The sequence below is a fragment of the Trematosphaeria pertusa genome, assembly GCF_010094035.1.
Source record: "Trematosphaeria pertusa strain CBS 122368 unplaced genomic scaffold BU26scaffold_5, whole genome shotgun sequence".
NCBI lineage: Eukaryota > Fungi > Ascomycota > Dothideomycetes > Pleosporales > Trematosphaeriaceae > Trematosphaeria > Trematosphaeria pertusa.
In genome coordinates this window covers 2,409,625-2,436,664 of record NW_022987216.1, presented here as the reverse complement: position 1 = coordinate 2,436,664, position 27,040 = coordinate 2,409,625, and the positions used below count along the sequence as shown (strand labels likewise).

At 53.7% G+C, this 27,040-nt stretch overlaps 10 protein-coding genes across 10 annotated transcripts; 3 read left to right on the top strand and 7 right to left on the bottom strand.

The window, feature by feature from the left end:
• Position 1: 1 nt before the first annotated feature.
• BU26DRAFT_283668 (ADP-ribosylglycohydrolase) lies at positions 2-2,317 on the bottom strand. Its single transcript, XM_033821537.1, has one exon. It carries the CDS (start codon positions 2,208-2,210, stop codon positions 78-80), a length of 2,133 nt encoding a protein of 710 aa, XP_033686465.1. The 5' UTR covers positions 2,211-2,317; the 3' UTR covers positions 2-77.
• Positions 2,318-2,945: 628 nt separating this feature from the next.
• On the top strand, positions 2,946-5,145 carry BU26DRAFT_283656 (uncharacterized protein). The gene has a single exon (XM_033821536.1). It carries the CDS (start codon positions 3,087-3,089, stop codon positions 5,109-5,111), a length of 2,025 nt encoding a protein of 674 aa, XP_033686464.1. The 5' UTR covers positions 2,946-3,086; the 3' UTR covers positions 5,112-5,145.
• A 34-nt stretch (positions 5,146-5,179) lies between these two features.
• On the bottom strand, positions 5,180-6,763 carry BU26DRAFT_530281 (uncharacterized protein; the record flags this gene model as incomplete). Its single annotated transcript, XM_033830951.1, has 3 exons — positions 5,180-5,848; positions 5,888-6,461; positions 6,720-6,763. The coding sequence occupies 3 exons, from the start codon at positions 6,761-6,763 to the stop codon at positions 5,180-5,182; spliced, it is 1,287 nt and encodes a 428-aa protein (XP_033686463.1).
• A 184-nt stretch (positions 6,764-6,947) lies between these two features.
• Positions 6,948-8,532, top strand: BU26DRAFT_518112 (alpha/beta-hydrolase). The gene has a single exon (XM_033828735.1). It carries the CDS (start codon positions 7,041-7,043, stop codon positions 8,247-8,249), a length of 1,209 nt encoding a protein of 402 aa, XP_033686462.1. The 5' UTR covers positions 6,948-7,040; the 3' UTR covers positions 8,250-8,532.
• Positions 8,533-9,422: 890 nt separating this feature from the next.
• Positions 9,423-9,830, bottom strand: BU26DRAFT_563393 (uncharacterized protein; the record flags this gene model as incomplete). The annotated part of the gene is made up of 1 exon (XM_033833164.1): positions 9,423-9,830. One exon carries the CDS (start codon positions 9,828-9,830, stop codon positions 9,423-9,425), a length of 408 nt encoding a protein of 135 aa, XP_033686461.1.
• Positions 9,831-9,857: 27 nt separating this feature from the next.
• BU26DRAFT_424249 (uncharacterized protein) lies at positions 9,858-11,708 on the bottom strand (the record flags this gene model as incomplete). The annotated part of the gene is made up of 1 exon (XM_033823560.1): positions 9,858-11,708. The coding sequence occupies one exon, from the start codon at positions 11,706-11,708 to the stop codon at positions 9,858-9,860; it is 1,851 nt and encodes a 616-aa protein (XP_033686460.1).
• Positions 11,709-12,722: 1,014 nt separating this feature from the next.
• Positions 12,723-17,880, top strand: BU26DRAFT_539765 (uncharacterized protein; the record flags this gene model as incomplete). Its single annotated transcript, XM_033831524.1, has 2 exons — positions 12,723-15,684; positions 15,715-17,880. The coding sequence occupies 2 exons, from the start codon at positions 12,723-12,725 to the stop codon at positions 17,640-17,642; spliced, it is 4,890 nt and encodes a 1,629-aa protein (XP_033686459.1). The 3' UTR covers positions 17,643-17,880.
• A 94-nt stretch (positions 17,881-17,974) lies between these two features.
• BU26DRAFT_603867 (uncharacterized protein) lies at positions 17,975-19,258 on the bottom strand (the record flags this gene model as incomplete). Its single annotated transcript, XM_033835471.1, has 1 exon — positions 17,975-19,258. One exon carries the CDS (start codon positions 19,256-19,258, stop codon positions 17,975-17,977), a length of 1,284 nt encoding a protein of 427 aa, XP_033686458.1.
• Positions 19,259-19,568: 310 nt separating this feature from the next.
• BU26DRAFT_603866 (uncharacterized protein) lies at positions 19,569-22,349 on the bottom strand. The gene is made up of 4 exons (XM_033835470.1): positions 22,060-22,349; positions 21,963-22,011; positions 21,296-21,910; positions 19,569-21,249 (listed from the first exon to the last, which is right to left on the bottom strand). The coding sequence occupies exons 1-4, from the start codon at positions 22,206-22,208 to the stop codon at positions 19,609-19,611; spliced, it is 2,454 nt and encodes an 817-aa protein (XP_033686457.1). The 5' UTR covers positions 22,209-22,349; the 3' UTR covers positions 19,569-19,608.
• A 728-nt stretch (positions 22,350-23,077) lies between these two features.
• BU26DRAFT_603865 (uncharacterized protein) lies at positions 23,078-25,792 on the bottom strand (the record flags this gene model as incomplete). The annotated part of the gene is made up of 4 exons (XM_033835469.1): positions 23,078-24,436; positions 24,679-24,776; positions 24,828-25,228; positions 25,338-25,792. 4 exons carry the CDS (start codon positions 25,790-25,792, stop codon positions 23,078-23,080), a joined length of 2,313 nt encoding a protein of 770 aa, XP_033686456.1.
• Between the last annotated feature and the right edge of the window lie 1,248 nt (positions 25,793-27,040).

Below are 27,040 nucleotides of genomic sequence, written 5' to 3'. Positions count from 1 at the left end.
TCGAAAACTGGTCAGCTATCGCCGACCATCTTTGAGGAGTAAGGTGATATCGGCGCAGTATCTTCCTTGCGCTCACCTCAACAAACCTGAATACTATCCGCACTCACACATCCTTCGCTAACAACAAACCCCGCTCCTCCACCCTCATACTCGAAATCTGAAGCCTGCACCTCCACACCCTTCCTCCCATCCCTATCCCCTACAACGGCAGACATCGCGTTTCCCAGCAGCGCCACAGTCACCGTATACTTCACATCCAACGCCCAGTCGAACTCGGCTCTGGCTAGTTCCTCTCTCCGCTCATCCCGCGCCTTGACGATAGCGACGTAGCCCTTACCGTCGTCTTTGCGGAATTGAACGGCGTGCCAGCGGTTTAGGGATTGGTAGCGCACGATTATGCCGGAGGATGAGCCGAGGTGCATGCAGAAAGAGGACACGTTAATGGAGTAGTCTGACCACTCGCGGGTTCCGGTGACGAATACGCCTTCGCTGTGCCCTTGCGCGAGGTAAAAGGATGGACCCATCGACGTGTGCGCTTTGTGCACGGAAGATACGAAAGCGCGCTGCCAGAACCTCGCACTTCCGCTTCCTTTCTCTGGCCTTTTTAGCGTCATCTTAGGCGTCCCCTCGCACTTTAGGCTCCTCAGCCACACCGTCCCCTCGAGCGGCGCACTAGAGCCCCGAACAGCAATCCCAACTGCCTGAATTGGCCTGTTCTCCGCCTCTTTCGGCGCTGTCCACGTTAAGCTATCTAGCTTCCCCGGCACAAGAACTAGCTCTAGACTCTCTAGCATGATCAGCTCGTCGGTGTAGTCGTATGCTTTCACGCATATAGTGATGCTTGCGGGGCCGGTGTTTTGGGCGTCCGCGGAGAGCGTGGCGGTGAGGAGTTGGCCTGGGTAGATTAATGGGCAGGCCATCATTTCGTAGTCCCGGGATACCTGGAGGACACCGAGGGGCGTGAAAGTTTGCGTGAGGACTTCTATGGGAGTGGAGGAGGGAAGGGGGGAGTGGATGTGGATTCCTAGCGCGGGCACACCGTTCGCGAGGCTTTGGGCGATGGTGATGGTTTCTGGTGGTGAGGTTGTTTGGAAACCTTGCACGCTGCCGGGGAGGGAGAAATGCCATTGCGCGCCGCCTTTTGGGGGGTTAAGAGGTTCTTCGCCGGCGAGTTTGAGGGCGAGATTTGCGAGGGAGTAGGTTAGTCGGACGGCGTCGTTGATCGAGTATCCGCCGTCTGCGCTTGAGATCAGGGCGCGATCAGCCAGCGGCCCGCGCCAATCTAGTCCTTTATCGTTCTCGAAAGCAGCGAGGCCGTGCATAATAGCGAGTAGGCAGCCAATGTTTCCGGAGTTGCAGTCTGTGTCCCACCCGGAAGTGTTGATGATGTGCATCGCGGTGCTGAAGTCGTGGGCGCCGTATAGGAGCGCCATGATCATGATGCCGTGGTTGGGTATCATGTGGCATATGCCGGTGTACTTGTCGTATCCGTAGTTATCTTCGATACGTTGGCGGGTCTTTTCCCAATTGCCATCTTCTTCAACCCAGCTTCGGATATCGGATATTAGGCCTCGAAGCGGCGAGTCCGACGGGATAGAAGAGAGACCCGTGTTTAGAAGGTGGTTCACGTCTTTTGATTTGAACGCTTCGGCCTCCATGGCCGCCCACAGCACCGCTGCATGGACGGCGACGCCGTCGTGGCTTACTCGCGCAGCTGCTTCCGCAAGTCTGGCAGCAAATGCAGGATTACCAGGGCTTACGAGCGCCCAACCGTCGATGAAGATTTGCGCGCCAATTTGCTCCGCTATCGTTTTTCCATTTGCGGCTATCGAGCCACTGGCTGGCGGCCTGATACCCTTCTTCAAGTTATTGAACGCAGTATGCTCGGTTGATATGCCGTGCCCGCCCCACCAGAAGATTGTCTTCTTCTCAATCACCTGATTCAACCACACCTCCTCGCTCGTGAGATTGGGCTTCGCTCCATGCTCGTCCAGGGCGCGAACGAAGGCAAAGGTGCCGGAGACGTCGTCGTCGATCACGACTAGAGGGAGATCGAGTTGCTCGTGGACGTAGTAGTGAACTGGGCCTAGCTTTTCCAGGATTTCGTGATATGTCCAGTTTTCGAACGGCCGACCCAGGTAGACGCCGATTAGTTTCCCCAGGACGCCGGCGTAGATCTTGTTTAAGTAGTCTGGAGGCAGGGAGGACATGATTACAGTACTAAGGCATAACAGGGAGTTTCACATAAGAAAGAAGAGAAGTGAACGGATCGAATGGGAAGGATTTGGTCGATAAATTGTCCCCACTTTCGGTGGGCGACCCCACTTCTGCCGTCGAATATCTGGAGATAGGCGGCCAGCGCTGGAGGACGTATATGCGGATGAGAATTGCGCCGATATCTCTCAGACTAGACGGAGACAGGTTTTATTTAGTAGGAGTGTGATTGGAACGCCATTGTATGTGATGTCGTGAATGCGCTAAGCTGGATTTGGAATAGTCAAATGTCGCGGCCTTGAAACCTCGGATATCAGAGCCCTCTGGCACTTCCACCTCACACTTCTCATCCATATATTCATCTCTTTTTAGCTATAACTCTGCAATTCCATCGGCAGTTCTTCACTCTTAGCCGGAAACGATGCGGGTCTCCTGCATGTCGACGATCGACTCCAGCTGCCGGGTTATATGCCCGGAGAAACGTGCGGCATGCTAGGTTCTGGCCCATGCCTACGCTCCTATCCATGCCATGTCTCCACGGCATTCTGGTAGCGAGCGAGCCTCAAGCGCGTCCGTCATCGACAAGGTAGATGCGTGAATGATTTGCGGGGAAGAGCGGGGCTCATCTAATTATTCCCATCCGGAGTGTGGCCGACGGAGAAATTCGCTCCCAGCTACTGCGATTCGACGTCTCGCCTGCCTTTTTCAGGCAAGGTGCCGCTTCAATAGAGATGAACGACGAATCCCACCACGATGCCGTCACCTAGGTTTAGGGATGTTCATCGCCCACCGCGTCGGATACAAAAGCCAAGCTTCCTTCTCTCTGCCAGAACGATAGTCAAGAGGATATCACGCACGTGAACGATGCGACTATGAAATCAACACGTTACTGGGTTTCCGCCTTCTTTCTTCCCGGTGCTCTTGCTGCCCTTGATGCCGACGCCATAGTAAAGCAGTACTTCGGGAACGATGCGCCATGGTACCGCGACCGTATTCCTTTCTTCGAATCAAGTGATTCCGAAATCACTGACGTTTACTACTACCGGTGGAATATTTTTCGCGCCCACCAGCGCGATCTCGGTGCGAACGGCTTCATCTCGACAGAGTTCCTCAACGATGTCAGCTGGCAGACCACCCCTTGGGCTTCTCTGAACGACGCAACCGGTTTTCATCTTCTGGAGGGCCGATGGTGCCGCGATCGGCGATTCAAAAGCGACTATGCGACATTCATGTACAGTCCGAACAGCAACACGCGACAGTTCTCCGAAAGCATGGCCACCTCTGTTTGGCAGGGGTATCTAGTCGATGGCGTCGCAGAGGATGCTGTAAGGCTGCTGGATCCTATGCAGAGTGTATATGCTGCCTGGAGTGACTCGTACGACTCTTCTAAGAGCCTCTACTGGGTGGAACCTATCCGGGATGCGACAGAATACACCATCTCGAGCATTGACGCCAGTGGCGGGCAAGACGGATTCTTCGGCGGGTTTAGCTTCCGACCCAGCATCAACAGTTACCAGTACGCTAACGCCAGAGCAATCGCCAACCTTGCGGCTCTCAACGGTGGCATGACGGACACTGTCGATTCATTCGACTCTCAGGCCGCCTCGATCAAATCTAGGGTACAGGACGCCCTCTGGAACTCTACTTTCGAGCACTTCATTGATCGCTACTACGTCAACAACACTTACGTCAAATACTGGGACTTTATCCGAGGTCGGGAACTGGTAGGCTTTGTTCCTTGGGCGCATGATCTGCCTGACGATAACTCGGAGTACGCTCAAGCCTGGAAGCATGCCCTCAATACCAGCGAACTACAGGGCCCACACGGACTCCGGACCGTTGAACCTAGCTACGAGTACTACATGCGGCAGTATCGATACGAAGGTACGAACCCGGAATGCCAATGGAACGGCCCGGTATGGCCATTCCAAACGACGCAGGTCCTCACAGGATTAGCGAACTTCCTCGACCACTACCCCACAGGAGCCTCTGCTGGAGTGGTTGGCACTTCGGACTACACTCGCCTTCTCAAGCAATATGCGCAGCTTCACTACAATCCAGAGCGCGGCGGCATCTTGGATCTCGAAGAGGACTACTACCCAGATACCGGAGCCCCCGTCGTCGGCCTTCAACGCTCGCCGCATTACTTCCACTCTGGGTTCGTCGACCTCATACTCACTGGCCTTGTCGGCATCCGGCCGAGCGCAGACGATGTTCTTGAGGTCAATCCTCAGGCTGATGCTTCTTCCATCACTTACTTCCGCGCGGACCGAATTCTATACCATGGTCACGATATCGCAGTGCAGTGGGACTCCGATGGCTCGCGCTACGGCCAAGCGGGACTGCAACTCGAAGTCGACGGCGAGGTCGTTGCCTCGTCTCCCGACCTGGCTCGCCTCAATGTCTCAATCTCCCGCCTCCCTCCACCACCGATCTCACGACCTATCGCCAAATCAACCCAACTTAACAGCACATGGCCTTATCCCAAAGGCAGCGTCTCCGTTCCTGGGGTCAACGACACTGACATATATCGGTGCATTGACGGACGTATCTGGTTCTTCCCGCAATGGGAAGTCGCCAATGGCTGGAGTACGCCAATCGGTAATGGCTCAGAAATCTGGTTCCAGATCGACTTTGGGGAGAGCACGACCGTCAATCGCTCCGAAATCGCTTTCTTTGCGGATGAGGATCAGGGGTTCGATGTCCCGATGGAGTACCGGGTCCAGGTCGAGCAGAACGGCGCGTGGATGGATGCAAATGGTGCAAACTACACTGAATCCGTTGCGAATGGGATCACAAATGCAGAGTGGAAGGCGGTGAATGCCAACTTGCTCCGGCTCGTGTTCACCCCTAAGAGCGGCATGAAAGTTAGACTCGTTGAGTTCAAAGTTTTCTGAACACACGAATAGCAAAGGAAAGCAACGGCGGCACAATCGAGGTTCCCTCATACAACCAATCCCGCAACTTAAACATGCGGAATGAAATCGGTCCATTCAACATTGACATATGCACTCCCATTGATGTTTCTCAACTCCAAAAACGCCTCGATAATCAGATACAGCCTTGCGATTCCATAAACAATTGCGAGCGGCGTAATCGTCGCAAACTCCCAGGGAAGGGGCAGTTCACTCAATTGTCGCTTGATCATGGTCATCTGTCTGTGTTGCATTTGTCGCCGGTGTCGTTCCAGACCCTGCTTATTGAAGAGATATAGGTAGATTGTCTTCCATCGCCCCAGCCTTGTCCAAGAGGCGATCGTCTCGAAGAACCAGAACGCGACCGTTATACCAAAGAGTAGGAGCGACGAAATGCGCCAAAGGAGACGCTCGGTGTAAGTTGGAAAGTCAAAGTTCCACCCTGCGACGTGGATCGCCGTGAACACCAGTGTTGCGAAACACAGCAGGTACTCTTGCGGCCCGTAAGGGTTCATCGGAAAACGGTCGTTCGGAATTCGCTGTATCGGACGCTCTGGAGGAATCACTGGCATCTTCATGAACGGCTGGACGTTCACCGAATAGCCGGGGCCATTCTCGTCTACAAAATCCAGCGGCGTAAGACTCCATGGGATGTTATCTGTGATTTCGACTAGTGTGCGGGGTGAGTATATGTGTATTGGCGTTTGCACGTCTGCAGGCTTGTGGAGCCAGGCGTACGAGGTCATGAGCGAGCATACTACGATAGCGACCGCGTTGAGCTCGAGCGTCGTTATGGCGAGGTTCTGGATCGCACGCGCCGTGCATTGCAAGATAAGGTACCCGACCTGAAACGCAGTAATGATCTTCGTGAAGGTGTCCTGTTTGGACCTGTCCCAGACCTCCTTGCGCGTTATATTGGGATACTCGACGTGGCCGTGCCGAACGAGCCAGAGGAGCTGTGTCGCATTCAATGGGAAGGGATCGCCGTCGCGAGCATGAAAGACGAAGCCTCCCATGTCTGCGAAAAAGGCCTGTCGCATGTGCCAGTCTTCGTACCCTGCGTCCCGGAACGCTTGAACTGAATGCTTCGCTCGGCTCCATTGTCCCGCAGCGTATGTCAAGGGAAATTCCGGACCGACGATTCCCAAGCACATCCAGAGTAGTCGACGCCAGATGAGCGTGGGATGGGTGTCTTTCGGGGAGGGTACGTTCAGGCACAGCATGGAGTATGTGCTGATGCCGATAGTAACGAGGGACGTCCAGAGGATATCGAAGGTACCCCTAAAGTTAGGCTGGCCTGCCCAGCCTTTTATTCGAAGCGAGAAGTCTTTACTAGTAGCGTATCCATTGTCGAGGTTGCGAATAGGAAAACCGTCGTCTCCCTTTGCGACGTTCTCTTCGGCTCGGCATAGGAGAACGAAGATTCGGAGGATGAGGAGGATGAGACAAAAGCATCTAGTGATGCTGCCGCGAAGAAAGGACTCCATCATATCGTCATGAGCGTGCGTCTCTTTGCCAGCAAGCAAAACGAATCTTGGGGAGGAGAGGTGCTTGGGTTCAGGCTTAAGGACGACCATCTCGTGTGAGTACCTGCACCACCTCCTTATCGCTTTTGGTGGACATCCAATGAACATTTTGTGCAGTGCGGCACAGTGAGCATCGCCGTCCCGATCAATATATTCGGCAGGATCTATTGGGCACGGGCCGGGCCTTGGTAGTGGACAATGCATCGTGATAGGTTCGTTAAGCGCTGCGGGGGCGTGAAGCGCAACACGGGCTCTCCCGTGCATCCAACTCCATCACAAACAGTTCCATCCACCTCCCTTCTCCTCTCATGCCGCCGTCCTCCCAACATTTTCGATCCCAATAACAGTCCGATACGAAGTCATTCTCTCTATTGCTTTCATTGTCATGGTCTCCACCTCAGCCGTGCTGAAACCACTTTTTGGCACTGTCGCCGGGATCGTTGGCATCTACGTCGCTTTCATATCGCTGCTCACAATCCCGGCGCTGCAGGACCATGTCATTTACCTGCATCGGGTCAAGCTCACATGGTTTCAAGATGTGAACGTACCGGAGCAATGGGGCTTTCTCCGCAACCAAGTCACACCTTTCCAATTGAAGACGTCGGACGGGGAGACACTGCACGCATGGCACGTGCTTCCGCTCGAGGTTTACCGTCAGCACCAGAAGGAGCTACAGAAGGAGCCCGTCGGCTTATGTAATAACATCCAAGAGAGACTATCATTCAAACTACTCAAGGACGACCCCACGGCACAGATCGTCATCTACTTCTATGGAGCAGCAGGAACCCTCGGATCAGGCTGGCGGCCTCAGAGTTACCGCGCCATGTCTGCAGCAGCGCCAAACGTCCACATTCTCGCAATCGACTACCGCGGCTTCGGAACCAGCACTGGATGGCCCTCTGAAGCCGGCCTGCTTACCGACGCACTCACGCTCGTCAATTTCGCCCTGGAAACAGCAGCAGTTCCGCCAGAACGAATAGTTCTCTTCGCCCAGTCCCTCGGGACAGCCGTGACCCTTTCACTAGCGCATAAGCTTGCTCTACAGTCGCCGACCACACTCTTCGCGGGCATGGTTCTCGTAGCTCCGATGGCTGATGTCGAACTTCTGACCGAGACGTATAAAGTGGCTGGGACGATCCCGCTCCTATCGCCGATCGCGCTCTTTCCTAAGCTTTTGGCCCTTCTCAACCGGTTTATTATCAGCAAGTGGCCTTCAAAGGATAAACTTGCGGCTATGATTCGCCACCTGGACTCTATGGTCCTCGAGAAGCACAAGGCTAAGTACGACATCACCCTCATTCATGCCGAAGACGACTACGACATCCCTTGGATACACTCCGATGTCCTGTTTTGGCACGCTGTGAACGCCATGGAAGAGCCGAAAGCTGCCCTGGCGTTCGAAGAGCTCGAGGAAGTGAAGAAGGAAAAGAGGGTAGCGCTGGGCGCTGGCGGATGGGAAATCGAGTGGAGAGGGAAGAGTGGAGCTGTGAGGGAGCAGGTTGTGAAGCATGGCTTGCATGATCGGATTATGAGCTATCCGGTCGTGAGTTTGGCGGTTGCGAGGGCTTTCCATGGTTTGGATGAGGAGACATGAATGTCTCTGCATAGACTTACAGATCTACCCCACGCCGGGATCCATGAAGGAAAGGAGACTTTGACTACATTCCGGAGAACATCCACTCTCCGTAGCTGCAGCGAACTTTGTGGTACACTTAGCATTGCCTTGGATAGAGAGCGGATGGTAAAATCCCAACATGTCTTACTGCAGGCCATCGGGAGAGGCTTTGATAAGCGGAACCGAGGGCGCACCGTCGTTTCTACCGCGACGTGAGACCTCAGAGTGAAGAGTTGCCGCGGTAGCAGTATTGGCCTGAAGTACAATGTTTCAATGCGTGTTTGGCCTCGTACCGGCGTACCTCGAGCTGCTCGTACTGAGCGTGTAGTGTCATGACGATAGCGCCAGGAGCCAGCATCCAAGCACTGACCACAAACGCATCTAGAACATTCCCATCGTGCGTTTTACGCTAAGTAATCGCGAATACCAGCGAGCTGACGCCGATTACTCCCTCCAAATGCGACTTTTGTCCACAACCCCGTCTCTTTACAATAGACCCCATCCGGCTCTATAACTATCATCCGGGCGCAGCATTAGAACGGCTCTCCGTTTCGGCATCATGTTGTAGTCGGATGTCTTGGATCCGGCGTGCGAAGGATGAGGGACAAAATGCATAAACGCTTCTCTTGGGACTGGTGGGTCGAGTTGAGCTGGCTAGGGAGAGTACTCGTAGACGTGAGCGTTTTTTGCAGCGGTATCGCATGCTGCGCGTGAGTTCATCTGGTCGTGGGTTTGGCGGTGAATGAGCAAAGGATTGCATGCAGACAGCAGAGGTGACAGAGCTGTGTAACCCCTTTTCAACTCTCATCACCATAACCCCAAGGTCTTTTTCGACGGGAAACCCGTCTTTCCGCACTATTCGGTAAGCGAGATCGTTCTTGAAGATGAACAATTTCGGAGCCTAGCCCCTCGCCCAGGCAGACATGCTTCACGTGCCTGTAATGTGTTCGATATCGGCAATAACTAGGTTGAAGGGAATCGTATATTGCATCACGCCCGCCTTGTTGGAGGCCCCACAACTTTGATCCTATTCGCTCCTTGGTTTGTCATTGAGCAAAACAGTGCATCTTGAATCGCCTCGGGCGATGAAGTCTTGATCCCTTGAGCGAGAAATATTTCCGCAGGTAAGAGCTGCCTCTTCATAGAGGTGTGTTAAGTCGAGTGGGACGATTGATGACTTGTCGCGTCGGAGGCTGCAATACGATGCGACTGCATTGATTTCTCCCTTGATCCACCTGTAGTACTTCCAAGCTTGGCGACGAGATAGCTCCGGTCTGGTGTGATACTGGCATATTGAATGACCCAAGCACCGTTCGCAAGATTGATGGGGCTGATGACCTCTAGGAGGATATCCGACGAGCTCCTCGATGGAGCGACTTGGTTAGGCGCCCAGTCGCAGCACAAACCGAGCCGTTCGCGGTCGCCTATCAACTCATCTAATGAAGGACTTGGCTCTCGGTCCTGTGCTCTGATATGTTCTCTTTTCTCCTCGCGCACTTTACTCCACTTCGCTACTTGTGGGTCGTCAAACTCCTTGTTTGCAACAGTGCGACAGCCCATGCGAAAACGGTTCCAAATAAGAGATCATTAGCACTGTCTATCGAGCGAAGTCGCCGAAGGATAATGGCTTAGCGTCTCGACCCTGGGAAGTCGATCCCATCCACTTTTACAAGGTCCCTTCTGGTCGCTTTGCAGACCCCACAAACCATCTTCAGCCTCCTGATAGCGCACCTTGAGGTGTTTCAGCTTCGACAGTTGACCTGGATCCAACATCTCCTCGCCAGCTTCTGTGATGATATCTTCCGTCTGCGAGCTCTTGAGGATTTCACTGAGATTCGCCTTTCGCATGATCGGTATCTCCAGATTTCGATGAAGTCGCGAATTCCAGAACGAGAGCAGAACTGCGCTGGAGATGATGATTAGTGGCAGTGTGAGGAGCAGAGGGACGCGATGTGGATCTAGTTTGCTTGTATAGGCGGCAGATGACATCGTAACCTGGGGTCCATCGGGCCATATGCGACTTTCCGCTTGCGCAGCCGAGCCAATGCAGATTCGAATGAAGTTTTTGATGTATTCCGTATTCCATCCGCTGTTGAAACCTCCATTTGCAGATGTATACCGTCGCGGTAACCCGTTGTCCGAGTACATCCACATCGGCTGCGCTCCGAAGAGACTGACACCGGCGGTAATCGGCGCTACTGTGAACCAGAGTGCCAATTCGTTCAGCGTATTGCCGTCGCTTGGATTGTACGTATGAAGACCTTCGTGTGTGGTCTTATTGGGTCGACCAACGAGTAGATGGGTGATCGAATTGATCTGCGTAGGCCTGCCAACTTGGCCTTCTCCAATCTTAAGCGTATCATCCACAAGGGCGACGTCCACATCGCAGGCCATGCTAGAGATATTCTTGATCTTGTCGTGATCCAAGGAAATCGTGGAGCCTCCTCCAATCGAGCCATTCAGCGCGGCAAAAACGAGCGTTGTGAGCGTACGAGTTGGAGCGAGGAATCGGAAGTCGTGAGCCCAAACGGCAAGCTGTGGCATAGCCCTTACTAGCACGTGCGGGTCGTTTGTCCGATTATCGGGCCGGCGATGCTCCGCCATGCTGGTGGGGAACACGAATGAGGATCCGTTCTTCTGCGGTGGATCGAGCTCCCAAGACCGACAAGAGATATTCTGATCGACTCGAACTGCACCCACAGTCATATCGCCTCTCCTTGTGAGGTTGATGCGATCAATGAACCATCCTCTATATTCTGGCATAGGCTCCCGTGAAATGCCCAGGGCCCAGGAGTTATAGAGCGTACTATGAGCATCGCGATACGATTCAAGCGGAGACCTTTGGATGAAAGGGGGCCCGATGCCTCCGCCAGGCTGATAGTAACTTTCGAATGGAGCCGAACTATTGCGTAAATTATAGACGTAGCCGGTTAGAGGGGCACCAGCAAGCGGGAGAAAGGTGACTGTGACGATGCATAAGATGACAATGGCCGAGTTGACGCTCCGGGCGTTCTTCAGGACGAAAGGGGAAGAAGCTATCGAGCCGCGACTGGCTTGCAAATACGTTTCCACCTCTTTTATCGTGAAGGGCCGTTGATTGATCAACGGCCACAAGGCGGCCTCCGAAAGTGAATGCGTCGCGTATGCCAGGGTTGCCAAGCCGATGGCGTACACTGCGGTGATGATTCCCTGTATTGTACCGATGTTCTTTGAAATTGTGCAGTTGATCGACCAAGTAGGACATTCGAGGATCTGTTGGCTTAGCCAGAACGTGAAGACGATGACCGCAACGGTGCAACTCAGGCCAGCAAGAAAGGCAAGAACGATAGTCATGTTGTGTCTGATAAAGAACCGCCAGCCTTGTTGGGTTCGTCCAGTAGGGGTGTAAATCAGGATTTCTGAGCTGTCTTGCCGACGCGGCAACGAAATTGGCGACATGGCGACGTGGGCGTGGAAGAGAAACTGTCGAGCGACTGGGTAGAGATTCTGTAGGATTTGGTAGGCCCCTTTATATCGGAGGCGGCTTCTAATATTTGGATGGTGCGAGGTGTGATAAGGTGCTGAACGGATCGTCGCACACCTGCTCAGCCCCCACACTTGCGCTGCTGCAGTAGGTCATATGCGGCGACCCCTCAGCCTTGTGGACGTTGAAGAACTATATTTAGTCAGCAGGCTGCCACTCACATTGCAGTCCATATCGCCGTGAAATTCACTCATGGGTGGGCAGACCTCCATTGGTTGGATTGAGAAGGAAAGGAAAGCCAATCCCACGAGCAGGCAGCCACCACGTGTAATCATGAATCTGCTATTCGAGGGCCTCAGATCTGCCCTTTAGGTCTGCGTCTAGTTTGCCTTATGTTGCAGTGAGTTAAGAAGTTAGCTGGTGATGTGTGGGTGACAGCCGGAACCGAGAGCGGGAGCGCGATGCGTGCGCGTTTGCCAGGTCAAAGAGGACGTGTCGCTATAGGCGCCTTTACCAGCAGGTGGAGGAAAAATTGACGCATCCGACTGTGGCTCCGTCTCTATGGTCGGCGTGATGAATCTGATGCATGTGGCCGAGAAGTCCTGATGCATCTAATTCCAAGGTTCGAAGGAAGGTTTGATCTGCGCTAGTCCGCATTTGGCCACGCCCACTCCGACACCTCTGTACAACACCTGGGCAGCATCATCACCCGTCTTCACAGATCCATCAACAACGTTACATACGTGCATCTCAATATACAGGAGGAACTTTTGGAGTATAGGGTAGCAACGGCACGTGCTCAGCTGAGTCACCTACCAGTCAGGACCCGAGTAGACCCCGCATTTCATCATCTCCTCATGCCTCACGCCGCCTAACGCCGCCTTTTTCAGTGCCTTTCGAAGCTTTTTGACTTTACGCCGGTTCAACTTCACGCCCAAGGTTGATAGCTGGTCGACTCTTACGCTTTTAGCCACAACCCAACGGCCACAATGACGAGTCCGCTTGACTCAGCTATGTTACGGTCCTCCTCGCCACGTGAAGTCGCTGAATATCTACGACAAGCGCTCAACAACTCCTCTAATGCAGAAATTACACGCCAGCTCATCTCCCTCGTCGAGATCGGCTCCCATCCGCCCTCAATTCTCCAGATATGGCTCAGCATCTCGCCCTCGCATTCCACCCTCCAACAAACATTGAAGCAAAAGGCATCGATCGAGGTCCGCGGATTAGCGATCAAACACCTTCAGAAAATGCTCACCTCTTCGCAATGGCAGGAGACATGGGATGGGCTTGGCGGCGTGCCAGGTTTGCTTGACATATTCCACGACCTTTCGGTTCGAGAAGTCAGGGGAGCTTGTCTGGCAATCGGATTCAGCGCCAGAGGTGGCGATGTGGATAGGAAAAGAGCCGTGTTCACTGAGCTGTTCAAATCACTGCTTCCACGCCTCTTTCCGGACGCCTCTCTCAAAACTTCGGATCATCGACCACTACTGAAACATTACCAGCGCCTTGTACTTGGGTGTACCGAAGATGTAGTCTCTAGCGTCCTCGATGGTATCGCTGACGTAAAGTGGACCCGCCTTCGCCGTAATGCCATCATGCAGTATCATGCCGACACTCTACGAAAACTTGCACTCCGTTACGTCTTCGAAGGTTATCCCTCCGGAGAAAAATGGCTGTCCCCTCTTCTGTCGGGTTTTCCTCCAGAGACGACATCTGAACCTGGAGTCTCAACCTCTATGGCATTTTCGTTACAAGTTCTACGAAGGCTGGCGCGGGAAGAGCCAGACAAACTCTCGGATGAATACTTCCTTAACAGCCTAGTCGAGCCACTTTTGACGCGAGCTGTAAGAAAAAGGGTGGACTGGGTAAAGATACAAGAGATCGTTGATCTGACGTTACCTTATCTGGAGAGACATTCCGGTATGGCCAGGAAACTCCATCGTCATCACCATGGGCTCCTCCACTTGGTTGCGCTCTGCTGGTCGCGCAGATCCGAGATGTTCGAGAGCCAGTTTGGTTTTCTTCTCTCCTATAGCCACGAAGGCATGGAGAACGTGGGGATCGGACGGTTTAAGCCCTTGATGGAGGGTGTTCCCAAGTCGAGACGTTATACGCTGTTAAGGTTCTGCATGCAGGTTGTTAGCGGTCGAGACTTGGATGTCGAGGCCGACTTCCAAGGAATGAACAGAACACTGACGTGCAGCTTGCTGGGGAAGCTACCCGCCCAGGACGCTCTTGGCTTGTTTACTCGCATGCGGAAAACAAACGGCGATGTCAACCTTGTTTGGAAGCGCTATGATCATGTTACAGTTCTAGACGATGGTCCTACACCCGACAGCGCTAGTGGCGATCCGGACATGTTTCAGACTGTTCTTCTGCAGAGGAGCGGCCATCAGAAGGCAGCTGAAGATATCGCCGAACGACTTGGCCAAGCTCGGAGAAAATCGGCAATGTCGAGCCCATCACCGGAGCAGCGAGCATTTTTTGCCCGGACTGCACTGCATTATGCCATTGCTAGCGGATCCTTGAAGTTGTGCAAGGAAGCTTTTGAATGGGCGCGTCGGTTCAAACGGGACCCTCTCACCGCGAAGGAGCTCCACCATTTCTACCCTCAGGAACTCACGACACTCCTTTCTGGCATTCCTGAAGTAATTGAGCCAGGTATAGCATCCTCGGAACTTCGTCAACGCGTCAAGGCTGCGAATCAAATCATGGAGGAACTGTTCGACACGTTGTGTTCAGCCTTGCGTGAGCCCTCCTTCTCCGTGGGCAATTGGAGCGGCTGTATTAGGCTTTTCTTTTCAGTGGTGCAGGAGCGTATTCGACGCTCGTCTCAGCTAAAATCGTTTCTAAACCTATCTGACGCACAATTATACGACATCCTCTGGGACGACACAGGAACGATGCTTGTGGCAGTGGAGGAGAAAGCACTGGCACCTGGTCACGAGCGATTGTTGGGGCAGTCCGTCGGAGGGATCCTGGGTTATTACCAATCTCTTCCAACTACTCTCAAAGCGGAGGAACCGTCCACCTATCATTTCTTCGATGAGCTAGCAAAGGCACGGGACGACCTCTGGTGCAAGTATCGCAGAACTATTCATCCGGCAATTACAACCTTACATGAACCCTTTCCACGCGGACTCCCTGTTCAGCATCTCATCGAACCATACATTTTGGATAACCCGGCTCTGGAGTCTCAAGCGCCTTATATTGCATCTCGCGTGAAGGCAGCCGTATTCCCTCATCCGGCCCTTGCCCTTAGTCCTATTCCCAAAGATGAAGAAACCCAGGCTGCCATTGGGAGGTTTATTGATGATTACGCTTCTGCTTTGAGGATGCTCGTTCCAACGACACTAGAGGACGACGAGAGAAAGGACCGAATCGAGCGGGCATGGGCTCACGCAACCGGTCCGCTGAGCGAAACCCGTATGAGCGCAGAGGAAGCAGTCCGTTATTGGCAGAAGACGGAACTCACGCAAGGCCGGTACATTCACTTTGGGCCACTCAAACCTCCAGCCGAGGATGAACCTGAAGAATGGCGTCTGCTTCCAAATGCCGACAATCCAGCCGAAGTCGAGGAATGGAACCCCCTGCCACCTCCAAAACCCGCAATTAAGCCAAGGGAACTGGAGACGCTGACCTATATCGATGTTTCCAAACACATAGGTACGAAGTCCGCATACGGCAAGATCACAGTTCGTTCCACACTGGAACTGTACCCAGCTGTGATTCCGGCGCCAGAAATCCAGATAGACTGCATATGGTCTTGGCAACAAAACGAACGAGCGAAAGGACACCCTGCAATGCGAGAAGGCCAGATCATATCCGCACTGCTCTTTCTGGATACTTTCAACTCGTCTAAAATGCGTATCTTGTCCAAGCCATTCCCTTCGGAGGAAGACGCTCGATATCCTTCGGTCTATCTCGATGAGCAGTTCCTGTCGAAGGGTAAACTAAACAAAGATGATGCCATCGCAGCACTCCGTGCTCACATCAAGCATGTGCCCACGCCTGTACTGGCGCAGGTCGCGGATAATACCATGAAAACTCTCGAGGTCGCAGATCCTAAGGCTACGACCTTCGCCGAGCTCGAGCGACTGGCGTTTATGCTTATTGAGCTTCTTGCTCAGAGTGATAGGCCGGGGCTTGCTTCAGAGCTGGCAATTCGCGCCGTAATACAACGACCGGACTCTAGCTCCTGGCATCGGCGACTCCTCTCCCGCGGCTTCTTCCAGCAGCTTCCAGAATCGGACGCACATGCCTGCATTTCTGCCTTCGCAAATGCTATTATCGAAAGAATGGAGGAGCAAGCCAAGGCAAAGGACGCGCCCAGGCCGGTAGCTGCTAACGCCGAAGCGGCTTCGCCGCCAGCGGAGAGTACCTCGGAAGCGAATGGGCTGCCTTTCATCAAGATCACTACCGTCAAACTTCTAGCTCAGCTTCTTAATAGCGCGGATTACGTTCCGGAAGAGGTCGCACTATCCACTCTATCTAAGCTAATTGAGAAAGCTTCCCACGTCGATATCCGGTACGCTGTCGTGGAAAGTCTCCTCAACATGCTTATATCAGCTCCGCCGGAGCTCACTGAGAGGATTCTCGCGGCACTCAAAACCGTAGTACCCATTGCAGGCAATCTGCGTGAACGCCAACCAATATCTGAAGCTGACTGGACTCGCGCCACCGAAACGCTCGAGCTCCCTGAACTCGATCCCGCGCACTCTGCAGAGACTCACGCCCCCATACTGACCTCGCTCATCGCATTCTTGAGGCGCCAACCAGAAGAAGCGCCAGACTTTCCTCACCGCGCCGCGTACATGGAGCGAGTTATTCTGCCCACCGTTACCGGCCTAAAGAAGCAGGTCGGTAGATGGAATTCCCTCTTCCTGCGCAAATTCGGCATCGACGTCGCCGCTCAAAGCGAGCTTAAGGTTCCTCTCATGCCCCGCGAGAAGGACATTTTGCAGGACCTCCTGGCAGCCGGTTCTTCTCATCTCCCGCTGTCCCTGCTAGAGGAATACGTTGCGTACGTGACCTTTACCGTCGCGCCTCCACCTCCCATCCGGACCCTGAATAAGAAACTCCAAGACGACTCTAAATTAAGTAGCCAGTCCGACGTACGGGCATGGCTCTCCCGCTATGGCATGGGCCCCGCAATAATTGCCGACAGCCACACTATGAGCCTCACCACCCTCCTGCGTCACTCTTCGCAACTCAAAGGCCAAATTACTCCGAAAGCCGTCCAAGCACAGTTTCTCACACTCTATACAGCCGTGCTCTGGAACGACGACGAGAATTTCTACTGCCTTGACAAGCTCACGCGCCCACTCTGGCCTTTCTCCACGCGTGATAAGATCGACAAGGAGTGGGCTGAGTACTACAAACCCATCGTCGAGGCCATGGTTCTATACGTAGAAGGCATACGCACAAGAGACTGGGAGCGCGATCCAGGGCGCAGGCCGAAAGTGCTGCCAGATACATTCGAGTACCGGATGTGGCTTCTCCAATACGCTGCTCAGCACTCCTCTTCCTCGGAGGACCCCGAAGCGCACAGCAAGGCCTTCTCAGAGCGCGTCTCGAAGGTCGTCGAGCAGATTTCCGGCTCCATGTACCACAAGAAGTTTGCCCGGCTCAAGGAGGCATTGGAATACGTACAGGGCGATGATCGAGTGCGCGTGGCGTGCTCTTTAGGAGATATTAGTAAGACGCGGTTGAGTTGGCTGACCAAACTGGATCATTTGAGGGTGGAGCTTGCGGCTGAGATGCTCATGGGACTCAGAGATGAGATGGAGGATATGGAGCTGAAGAAGAGGGTGGAAACGTTGAGGTTGTCTTGGCAGAAAGCTGAGAGTGAGGAGGTAAGAAGGTTGGGATTTAGGTTGGGTGCCTATGCTACTTGGTTAGCGTAGGAGGGAGTAGAATGCTGCCCATGTACATGCTGCACTCGCAATCTCAACTCAGAAAGGTGAACGAGAGGATACTGTCCGCTTTGAAAGAGATGGAGCTACCTAGGAGATTAAATTCTCTGGATTACTCGCGCAGACAGCTAAGTCAGTGTCCGTCTAATTCGCCACACACCCATATGAACATATGCTACCGCTGTCACCTCCATCATTTACTTGCTCTGTGCAAGGAACGCCTGCACTCGCTTCGCAAGTGCCTCCTCGTTCCTCTTATCCTCCGATTCCCTGTACTCCACCTCCGTCTCATCTAGCCTAATCCACACCCACCAACCTCCTCCTTAACCTGCTCCAACCCCAACAGCTTCCATAGCGCTAACCACGACTTTCCTCAACGAGGGTAGGTACTGCGGTATATTGCGGAGGAATTGGAGGAAGTCGGGTCCAAGATCGGCAGTTTGTCGCGCGTTATGTACGATGAGTGTGCGGTCGGGCGTGAAGCGGAATTCTTCGATGACGGGAGGGAGGCAGTTAGGGGATACACCCGGCATGCCGCCGACTTCTACGCGTCGGAGGTTCGGATACTGGTCGAGGTGTAGGGAATATCGGGCGGGATCAAGGATCGAATCAGGATCATGCATCGCGCTCTTAATGCGAAATGTGAGATCCTCAAGGGTGTCCTTGGCAGCAAGAGCGGTGTCGAATATGCCTTGTATGTCGTGGCCTTCCGGCCATGCAGTATACGAGAGTGAGCGGAGGCGGTTGCAGCGCGCGACGAGGCGTTCGATAAGGTTATTGGCGAAGAAGCCAAACAGGCGAAGCTGCTCGATATTGCACGTCCAATCCTTCTCCAGTACCTCATTCGGCACCGCGCTCTCACATGTCTGGTTTCGCGGACCGCTCACCAGTTCCAGCGTCTTTAGCGAGCGGCTGCTAAGCAGTTGCGCCGTCTCCAGCAGGCAGTGAATGAGATCCGATCCGTTCAAATTGCGCAGCGTGAGTGTGCGGAGATGTGCGAATGCGCCGCACCCGGTGAGGAAGTCGAGGCTGGGGATGCAAAACCCCGCGCCCGCCAGAGTCAAATCGAACTCCTTCAGGTTCGGCAGCAGCAGAAACATCGCGCCGAGCCGTCGCCAAAGCCCACACTTCCTAATACCGTCGATCCAGCGGTCCTTGTGCTGCGAAGGGATGCCTGACCCCTGCACCTCCTCCACCAAGGATTTCACCATGGATGGCCGCATCCACTCATCAACATATCGCCAAAACTCCATCTTCAACGCTTGTGTCTTCCGCCCCAACTCCTTGGATCCCTCACGCTCTGTCAAAGTGCGTAGAAGCAGGACTGTTCGCCGGCCCGGCTGCCGGGTTAGATCGACATGGCTGAACAGCACTTCTTGGGCCGTACGGCGGAACTTGCGGTTCACCAAGGAGGTTTCGAGGAGCGCGGCGTAGTCGCATGGATCCGGCATCTTGTAGGGTGACTTGTTCCCCAGCGAGTCTTGGGCCTTAGTATCGAGGAGATATGCGAGCACTTGGAGGAGGATTTCCTCGGGGAGAATATTGATGCTGATGGAAGAATGTGCGGGTAAGGACGTGTTCGGCGGAGGGGGAGATGGTGAAGCCATGGGAGAATCTGTGCGGGTTCCGCAGTTGTTGTGTGCGCTGGGTCCTTAGGTGTGGACGTTAAATAGTCGTGGGTATCGTGTGTTGTGGTGCGTATTGTTCTTGACTAATATAGCGGTGATGGAGCGAACCTTTGAAGCGTCGTGGAGGCACAAAGCGGACATGGACGGTGAATTGGGAAGTTTCTTTCAGAAAGGCTGTACCAAGCAAGGTTGGTCCCTTTCAGCCTATTGGATTGAATGTATCGAACACAACTCGAAGAAAAACTTTTACATGCCTGCAGGCGCATCGCTCTTCCGGAGTAATGCGAGACCGGCGAGGGCTTAATGTCCTCTGCGGAACTCGAACACCACTACGCCTTCCTCTTGACCCCCTCCGGCTGCGAAATGAAGTATTCCCATACTCCTATATGCGTCTCCGACGGACTATCCATCCTCTGGTCCTCAGGCTCATCGCCCATCTCGAGCAGCCTCATGCCATACCGTACCGCATGGCAAAGTACACTAGACGCCTTCTCCAACTCTTCGTCCATGGTGTCTTCTTGGACGGAGAGTGCATGCCTCTCCATGCTCTCTAGGATGAGATGCTTCTCGTCCGGGGAAAAGAAATCTGGGTCCTTGTTGCCCTGTAGCTGGTGGAACCTCCCGTGGGGGTTGATCAGCTTGAGAATGGTTGAGCGTGCATGCTGCAGAGCCATGATGTGGATGTCGCGCTTGGGATCCTTTCCAGCTACCTGGAACTCTCGGTACGCATGTTCGTAAACTGTGTCGAGCACTTTCTCCTGTGCTTCTGCGGTTGTACATGAATGGTCGTCCCAACTTTCCACAAGACCTGAGTATGCCATACGAGCGGCCGCTTTCTCGTCCTCGGTATTGCTGAGGCCGATTTTGAGGCCAGTACGTTCGGTGTCGGGTTTGAACGTCTTGCCTAGGTCGAATCGCTGGTCGGCGGGTGGAAAATCGACATGGAGTGCGTGGGTCCTCGGATGATCAGGCGCTGTGACCTGGTCTCCAAGCAGATCGTCAAGTCTGTTTAGGTTCTGCTCAATGCGTGCGCGAAGCTCCTTAAGCGTACGTCTGGCAAGGCGTCCTGGTTGCCTTGCATCGGGGATGGGGAGAAATTTTAGGCATCCATTCACCGCATTCACGAGACCGACGCTGTATAGGTCTGGCGGAGCCAATTCCATCAAGGGAACTGGATCCCGTCGCTTTTTGAAGTTCTCAGCTTCGAACTTCTGGATCCGGTCCAGCTCCGAGGCGTCTTTGGAACTGCATAACATCATCCTACGGATGAGGATGCCGACACTGTATATGTCCGTTTGTTCTGTCAACGGCCACTTTGCAGGCTCGTATTTCGGGTCGCCAACATAGTCGTGCGCATGTTCTGGTGCTTGCCATCCAGAGAGGCCATGACCACGTGCTCTGTCGTATTGCTGCTCTCTTTTTTTGGGATTAGGTTCTGAGCGAACTGCGATATCAAAGTCGGCTAATAAAGGGCGTTTGTATGAAGGGTATTTCGAGTCTGCGCCTCCAAGGAAGACATTGTCGGGCTTAATGTCTAGGTGTAGGATAGGGAGCCAGTCCTCGCGCGGCTCCTCCAAGGCGTTTTGTTCTTGATGTTCGGGGCAAATTCCGTCTCTCAACGTGATCAGCGCATCGACCAGGTTCTTGAAGGTGTACCAAATATAGTGCTCCGGGATGGGCGTTTTCAAAATGCTGTGACGGGCGATTAACTCGTTCAGAGTTCCATGCGGAGCGTATTCCGTAAATACGTATTGTTGCTCCCATCGACTCGGGTCACTGTCATTCGGTCTAGCGTACTCAATCGAGAAGTTTGTAGTCCGTTCGCTCGTGCCCCGCTGGGCGATGATGTGGGGGCACTCGGTAGATGGAAGCACCAGGCTCATCTGCTTTTCGATTTCAACCTCCCTACGAGTCGTCTGGGTGGATCGTGGATCTTCGAAGGAGGTATCAATTGCTTTCACGCCCGCACGCTGTTCAAAATTAGCCTAATCTAGAGAATGAAATGGTGAGTCTTACATCTATAATAGCGCCGGTCTCGTCGAGCTTCACAAACAGGGAGGAAGATCTCGGAGGTATTCCCCATTGCTTTCCTGGTCCTTTTCGGTGCATGTCAGACTGATGTAAGTGCTTGGCGAACCGCCAATCACCTCCTAGAACCGATTGAACATGGTGGCGCTGGCCCGTAGTCGGAGGCAGGTAGAAGGCGTTGGTCGGGTCGTTGTTCAGGATGAATTGGGGTGAGCGATCTCCCCCGATGCTAACAAGTGTCCGCTTTGCAGGCAAATGTTCTTCTTCGGCGTCATCGCGCTTTCGCTTTGACGACCGTGCATTAGAATCATCCTCACTATCAAAGGTGGGGGAACGAGATAGATCTTGTTCATCTGCTTGCGCTGACACGACTCCAATGGCGACATCGGAATTTTGAGCGGGGGTATGGACTTGTGCAGCGGGCGGAGCAGGTATGTTCGCGAGGGGCACTGAATCTTGGACAGGAAGAGCAGGAGGGGGTAAAGGCTGGGCGACCGGAGCCGGAGGGATATTGGCGACGATGACGGGTGGTTGGATGGCAACCACGGGAGCCGGCGGCGGTGGAGGAGGCGGTGGCGCGCCGCCGCCAACGGGGTGCTGCACCTGGGGAAGCCGGCCAATCCGGTTCTGCTCAGCTGCACGAGCAATCCAATACCGGCAGCGACTGTTCCAAAGCTTCACGCGCCCGCGACCAGTCCTCGGTCCTATAGCTAATTAGTTTCGGGGAAGACTGTATAGGATAGTACTGGTACTTGCGTTTGTGTCGCTTCACGTTGCTATTGACATGGTCGAAGTAGTTGATGAAGGCAACGCGTTCGACGTTATCAGAGAGGACATGATCGAACATGTTCCTGTCAAAGTTGTCCAGCGGGACGTACGCAAGCGGAGCAGGCGCAGCCATTTTGTGACAGTGGTGATGGACTGCGAAGATGGACAGGATGTCAAGAAACAGTGCTGAGGAAGGGCGAAAATGGGAGTTTCGCGGAGAACTGTAGGAACTTCAAAGATGACGAAGAAGAGTAGTCAAGAAAAGGGATTGTAGAGAGTCTGGTAGAAAGGTCGGTCGAATCACGCCCTACGAGGGTTCGCTGATCAATATGTATGTGTGCGGACGATGAGGCAGAAGCGCAACCAAATGGAAGTGCTGGAGGAAGTTGTGCGCAAAGCGTTCGCTTATCAGTGTTATTGTTTTATTGTTGGTGGGGAGATAAGGTTGTTGTGTGCCAAAACAATACGAAAACCTTTTGTTCGTGAGTGAAGCCGGCGTTGGCTTGCACACCCGATGACACACCGAAGCAGCCGCCCAGGCAGTCCAGCTCGACAAATGTACTCTAATCAGGGCATTGGAGTGTTTTGGAATAGCTCAGAGCCTGAAATGGCTTGGTGATTGTCGTTGTGGCTGTGTGTGGCTTGTGTGAGGTTCGTGAGGACATCCGAGTTCGGATCTGGCTGCAGGGCAACGTCCACCCCACGATGTCCACCGCTATACCCAGCTCCTATCCACTACTGTTCCAGGGAAGCAATAACTCAGTTTCGCTATCAATCTTGACTTTTGAAGGCGATGTGGGTGGGTGCTGAACCGCTGGGCGAGGTAAGTGACGATAGGGTTTCCCTGTCAGTCGACGAGGTTCATAAGCGATGGAGCTTGCCTTTGGACTCGGGTGTGAGATGGAGGAAAAGTCGATTCAGAACTCCCAGCTAGAGGAATGAAAGCGCCACTCCGGATTTTGAGCATTCCTCAGAAGCCAGTCATCAGATTCGTCCAGACTTTTACAAAAACTGGGGCCTCTCTCGTCTCCGTTTGGAGCCGAAGATGCCGAACGAAACAGGCCTATTCTGTTGCCGAAGTACCTCGCCGACGTCAGTGTTGAGTAGGGCTCGTTTAATGGCTGGCCGTCCGTCAAGCAGACTCTCGGGTCGAGCGTTGGAGATGACACCTGCAAACCCGCAGCTTCTTTTTACCTCCGACGCCTTGCACTTGCTCACTTTGATCCGTACATACCCGTCAAGGCCCAACCAAACGGCGATATCCAAAAAGCACATGGGTTGTTTGCCAGAGTAGCCTGGAGGCATGGGAATGAGCTTCCGTTCCCAAGCGGTGCGCCTTGACTCTACCGCAACCTGGGCAACCTCATCGAGGTAAGTCAAACGTACTTTTTTATCGCTCTCTTCCAGTCGGAGCGCGTATTCGATGCATCCGGTGAGTGGCTCCCACATATACCACCACATCGTCCTGTCCTTGAGGGCACCGGGGCGCAGAGTCTTTAACGACCAAAGAAATGCGTTCGCCCAGCGTTCGCACGGATTGAAAGAAGCACTGCTAGTAGCTTTCATAATCACAGCCCATACGTCATCGGAATGGAGGTAATCTCGAGCAGTCCGGTGGATATAGCGGATCTTTTTCCTTTCGGGCTTTGTGAAGTAGTTGGATCCGCCATCATCGTCTTCGTCCAAGAGGGGCTCGTCGACCTCCAAGAACCCTTTGCATCGTGACTTCAATCGTCTTATCATCTCTCCTACCCTCTCCTTTTCTTCATGAAGAAAAAGTGGCTCCCTCTTCGCACCCATGCTAGACGAGGCGTCCTCGTCGTCCGCAAAGGATAGTTCCAGAATGGTGGCAGATGGATGCTCTCTGAGAAGACGGAAAAACTGGCAGGCATGTCGGAAGTAGATTGGGTCAAGCTTGTTCAAAAGCTTTTCGAATAGGGCCTCCAAGTCAGCCGGAAGTGCATCCAAGCGGCATTGAAGGTCGCACATCCTGTCGGCATTCGACAGGCCTTGTAAGAGTGACTCCACGACGAGGTAGACCCAGAGAAAGACTCCAGACGCCTTCTCTACGATGCTGCGAATGAGGCTCTGCGAACCTCGCGGCTCACGCTTTTGCAGCCGAGCGAAGTGTTTATTGACATCGAACTTCGCCGTGACGTAGTTATAAATGTCTTGCCGAGTTAGGTGTTCCAGGAGCAGACTCGGACTCTTTTCGAAAGCATCCTCGAAGACCAGCCAAGGACGACTGGCAACACAGACTTTGACATTGCTGTGCTTGGAAGTAGTGATCGCAAAGTCCACGAGTTCCTTCGGGTCGCCATCGAATTCGTCCAAGCCATCGATTACGAAAAGGAAACGTAACTGGTCGTTCTCAACCAAAAGATTGAAGGCGCGATGCAGCTCAGCTCACTTGAAGCCTTGGCGACCTCCGCCAAAAGCACCGAACTGCTCCCAGCGCTCAGGAAAAGCCTGCAGACGATACCGGAGACCGGGTTCTGTTTCAGCAACTGCTGAACGGATTCGTAAAGTAGGGTCGACAGGAGCCCCAGTCGGGACATTTGCATGGCAGTTCCCGAGTTCTAGAAGAAGAACCCAGCGCGCACCACGGGTAGTGTGCCGGTCCAGGATACAAGGTGGCTCTTTGTGCGGTCGTTATGATAGAGGTACTTCATCAATGTGCTCTTACCCGACCCAGGTTTGCCTGCTCCAAGTTAGTGTGCTATACAATGACAAAGGAGGCGCAATTCATCACCCGTAATCCAATAGATATGGTCTCCTTCTTTATCCTCAAGCCAGTCCGAGAAGCTGTCCCAGGGCCTTTCGCCTGGGCAGGTGCCCCGTCGGTCAAAAGTCCATGCAAAAGTGCAGCGGTGAGCTTCTGGTATACTTTCGAGACGGTCAGGCATATCCTCAAAGCGAAGCCTGGCGTTGATGATCCGGGAAAAGCGTTGAAGGGAGTCAGCCTGGGCTAGCGAATCCAACTCTAAAGAGATTTGACCGGCAGCGACCGGGTCTCCAAAGCGCCCGCTGCTGTTCGCAATAACGCGTAATAGTTCAAAATGACGCTGTTCCGCGTCTCCCATGAATGCATGCAAGTCCTCTTGGATAGTGAACTCCGTCGTTGGATCGGTCGGAGGGCGATTCAGCCACTCCCTGCTTTCGATTAGGATAAATCCGCGAGCGAAAGATCGTGACATGCCGAAGGGAAACAAGGAGGGCAGTATCAATCTGCCTCCGGATATTTTCGAGCCTAGCTTCCAACGCAGAAAAGTTTCTCTGGTTCCATACCGCTCGCAAAGCCTGCTGAATACTCCAGAAAGTCTTATGATCGCCGTAAGCAGCCGTCTTGTGCACCGCATCTGCGATGCCTTGAGACAGCTCTCTTGCGTCTTCAGTAAGCCGTAGAAGCTGTTCATCGGCACTGCTGAGCTCCAAATCATTCCTCTTGGACCTTAGTCCGTTCGGCCGACCCTCTACATCTTCTGGACGAGGCCTGAGATTTTTGGACTTGTTCAGCCTCTGGTTCTTCGGGGTATTTCTGTAAAGGTCCGCAGACAGCTCCGACAAGTTCTGCGCGGCCTGACGAAGATTCTGGCAAGACTCCAGCGTCCCATCGGCAGAACGGTATATCTCTTTGGCATTCGAGATGAGCTTCCCAGTGAAGTCCACGATTTGGATAACGCTCGAAGTGAGGCTCAAGGACGCGAGCGGCTCCATTATAGCTCTTTGATGTTGGAGTAGGTGACTTCTCGCAAGGCTGAAGCTGAAGTCGACCCCGCAGGTAGCCTGCCATTGTGGCTGCGGCTGCAGATGAGCTGCATGAGCCAGCCCTGTCCCACAGCACTCTAGATGGTAAAGCGCGTCTGATGGGCCTTATTGCTATCATCTTGGTCGTGGGGAAAGAGGACGCGCCGAGGCACAGATAGGGGGATGGGAAATAGCGAAAACACTACATGCCGGCTCCTGGAGAGGTTGTGGAAGGGTGAGACCTCAGGGAAGGTTGAAGCCTGCCCCTGCCCAAGTGACCTCGGCAAGTCACCCGAGCCTATTCCGAACTAGGTCTAGGTCGGCGAAGACACTTGGGCATTCAACGATCTACATACAAACCAGGATGCGGCTTGCTCAGAACATGACTCTGCTTCAATAATGTCTGCGATACCGCGCATGGTTCCTTCGGTTCCGCCTGACCCATCAGCCCTGCGATGATGTAGGCTCCCAGCAGCAAGACGTTAATCCAAGAACGCGATTGCACGTGCACTACTCTTGTCGCTTTCGCCATCATCTGTCGCCGCCGGGACCCAGAGACACGGAGTCCAGCCGAAGAAACGAGTCTTCCCTGTCCTCGATGATGGCATCTTACATCTTTCAGCCGGCAGGTTACTTTTTACGGCAACCGAGCGTTCCGTTGGGCCGGGTATAAGGGTTGGTAACTGGCTGGAGTTGCCTTTTTGGGTGCGGTGTATGTTGAAGGTTACCCAGTAGGTATACCCTGCTATCGCACGTTGCGGGTGGCGGATACAAGCCTTGCATTGCCGAGAGGGGCCCTTGGCGAACGGGTTTGCTTCGATTGCGGCTGGCTACTCACGTAAACCGCAGGAGGTCAAGAGAGGCCTGGACAAGTTTTCTCTTGCTAGTCAATAATACGCAATCGACATCGAGCATAGCCGGAGCCGCGGCGCTTGACTAGGGAGCCATGAAGAAAGTGTGAAAGCATTGTAACGTATTCCACCGTAAGCGCTGTTTGGGTCTACTTGGAACACGCACAGTATGTTGAAGCAAGAGAGGGCCGGACTCTCCACCTTGCCATATTGCTCTCATTATCGCCGCCCCAGACACCAATAAATAATTAGAGGGGGTTATGTTGCAGGTAGCGGAGGTTATGGGGATGGGGAGAAGAACAGTGGGGCCGAGGAGGTTGAGGGACGGCATTGCCACTGCCTAGGGATTGTGCTACCGGATGAAGTA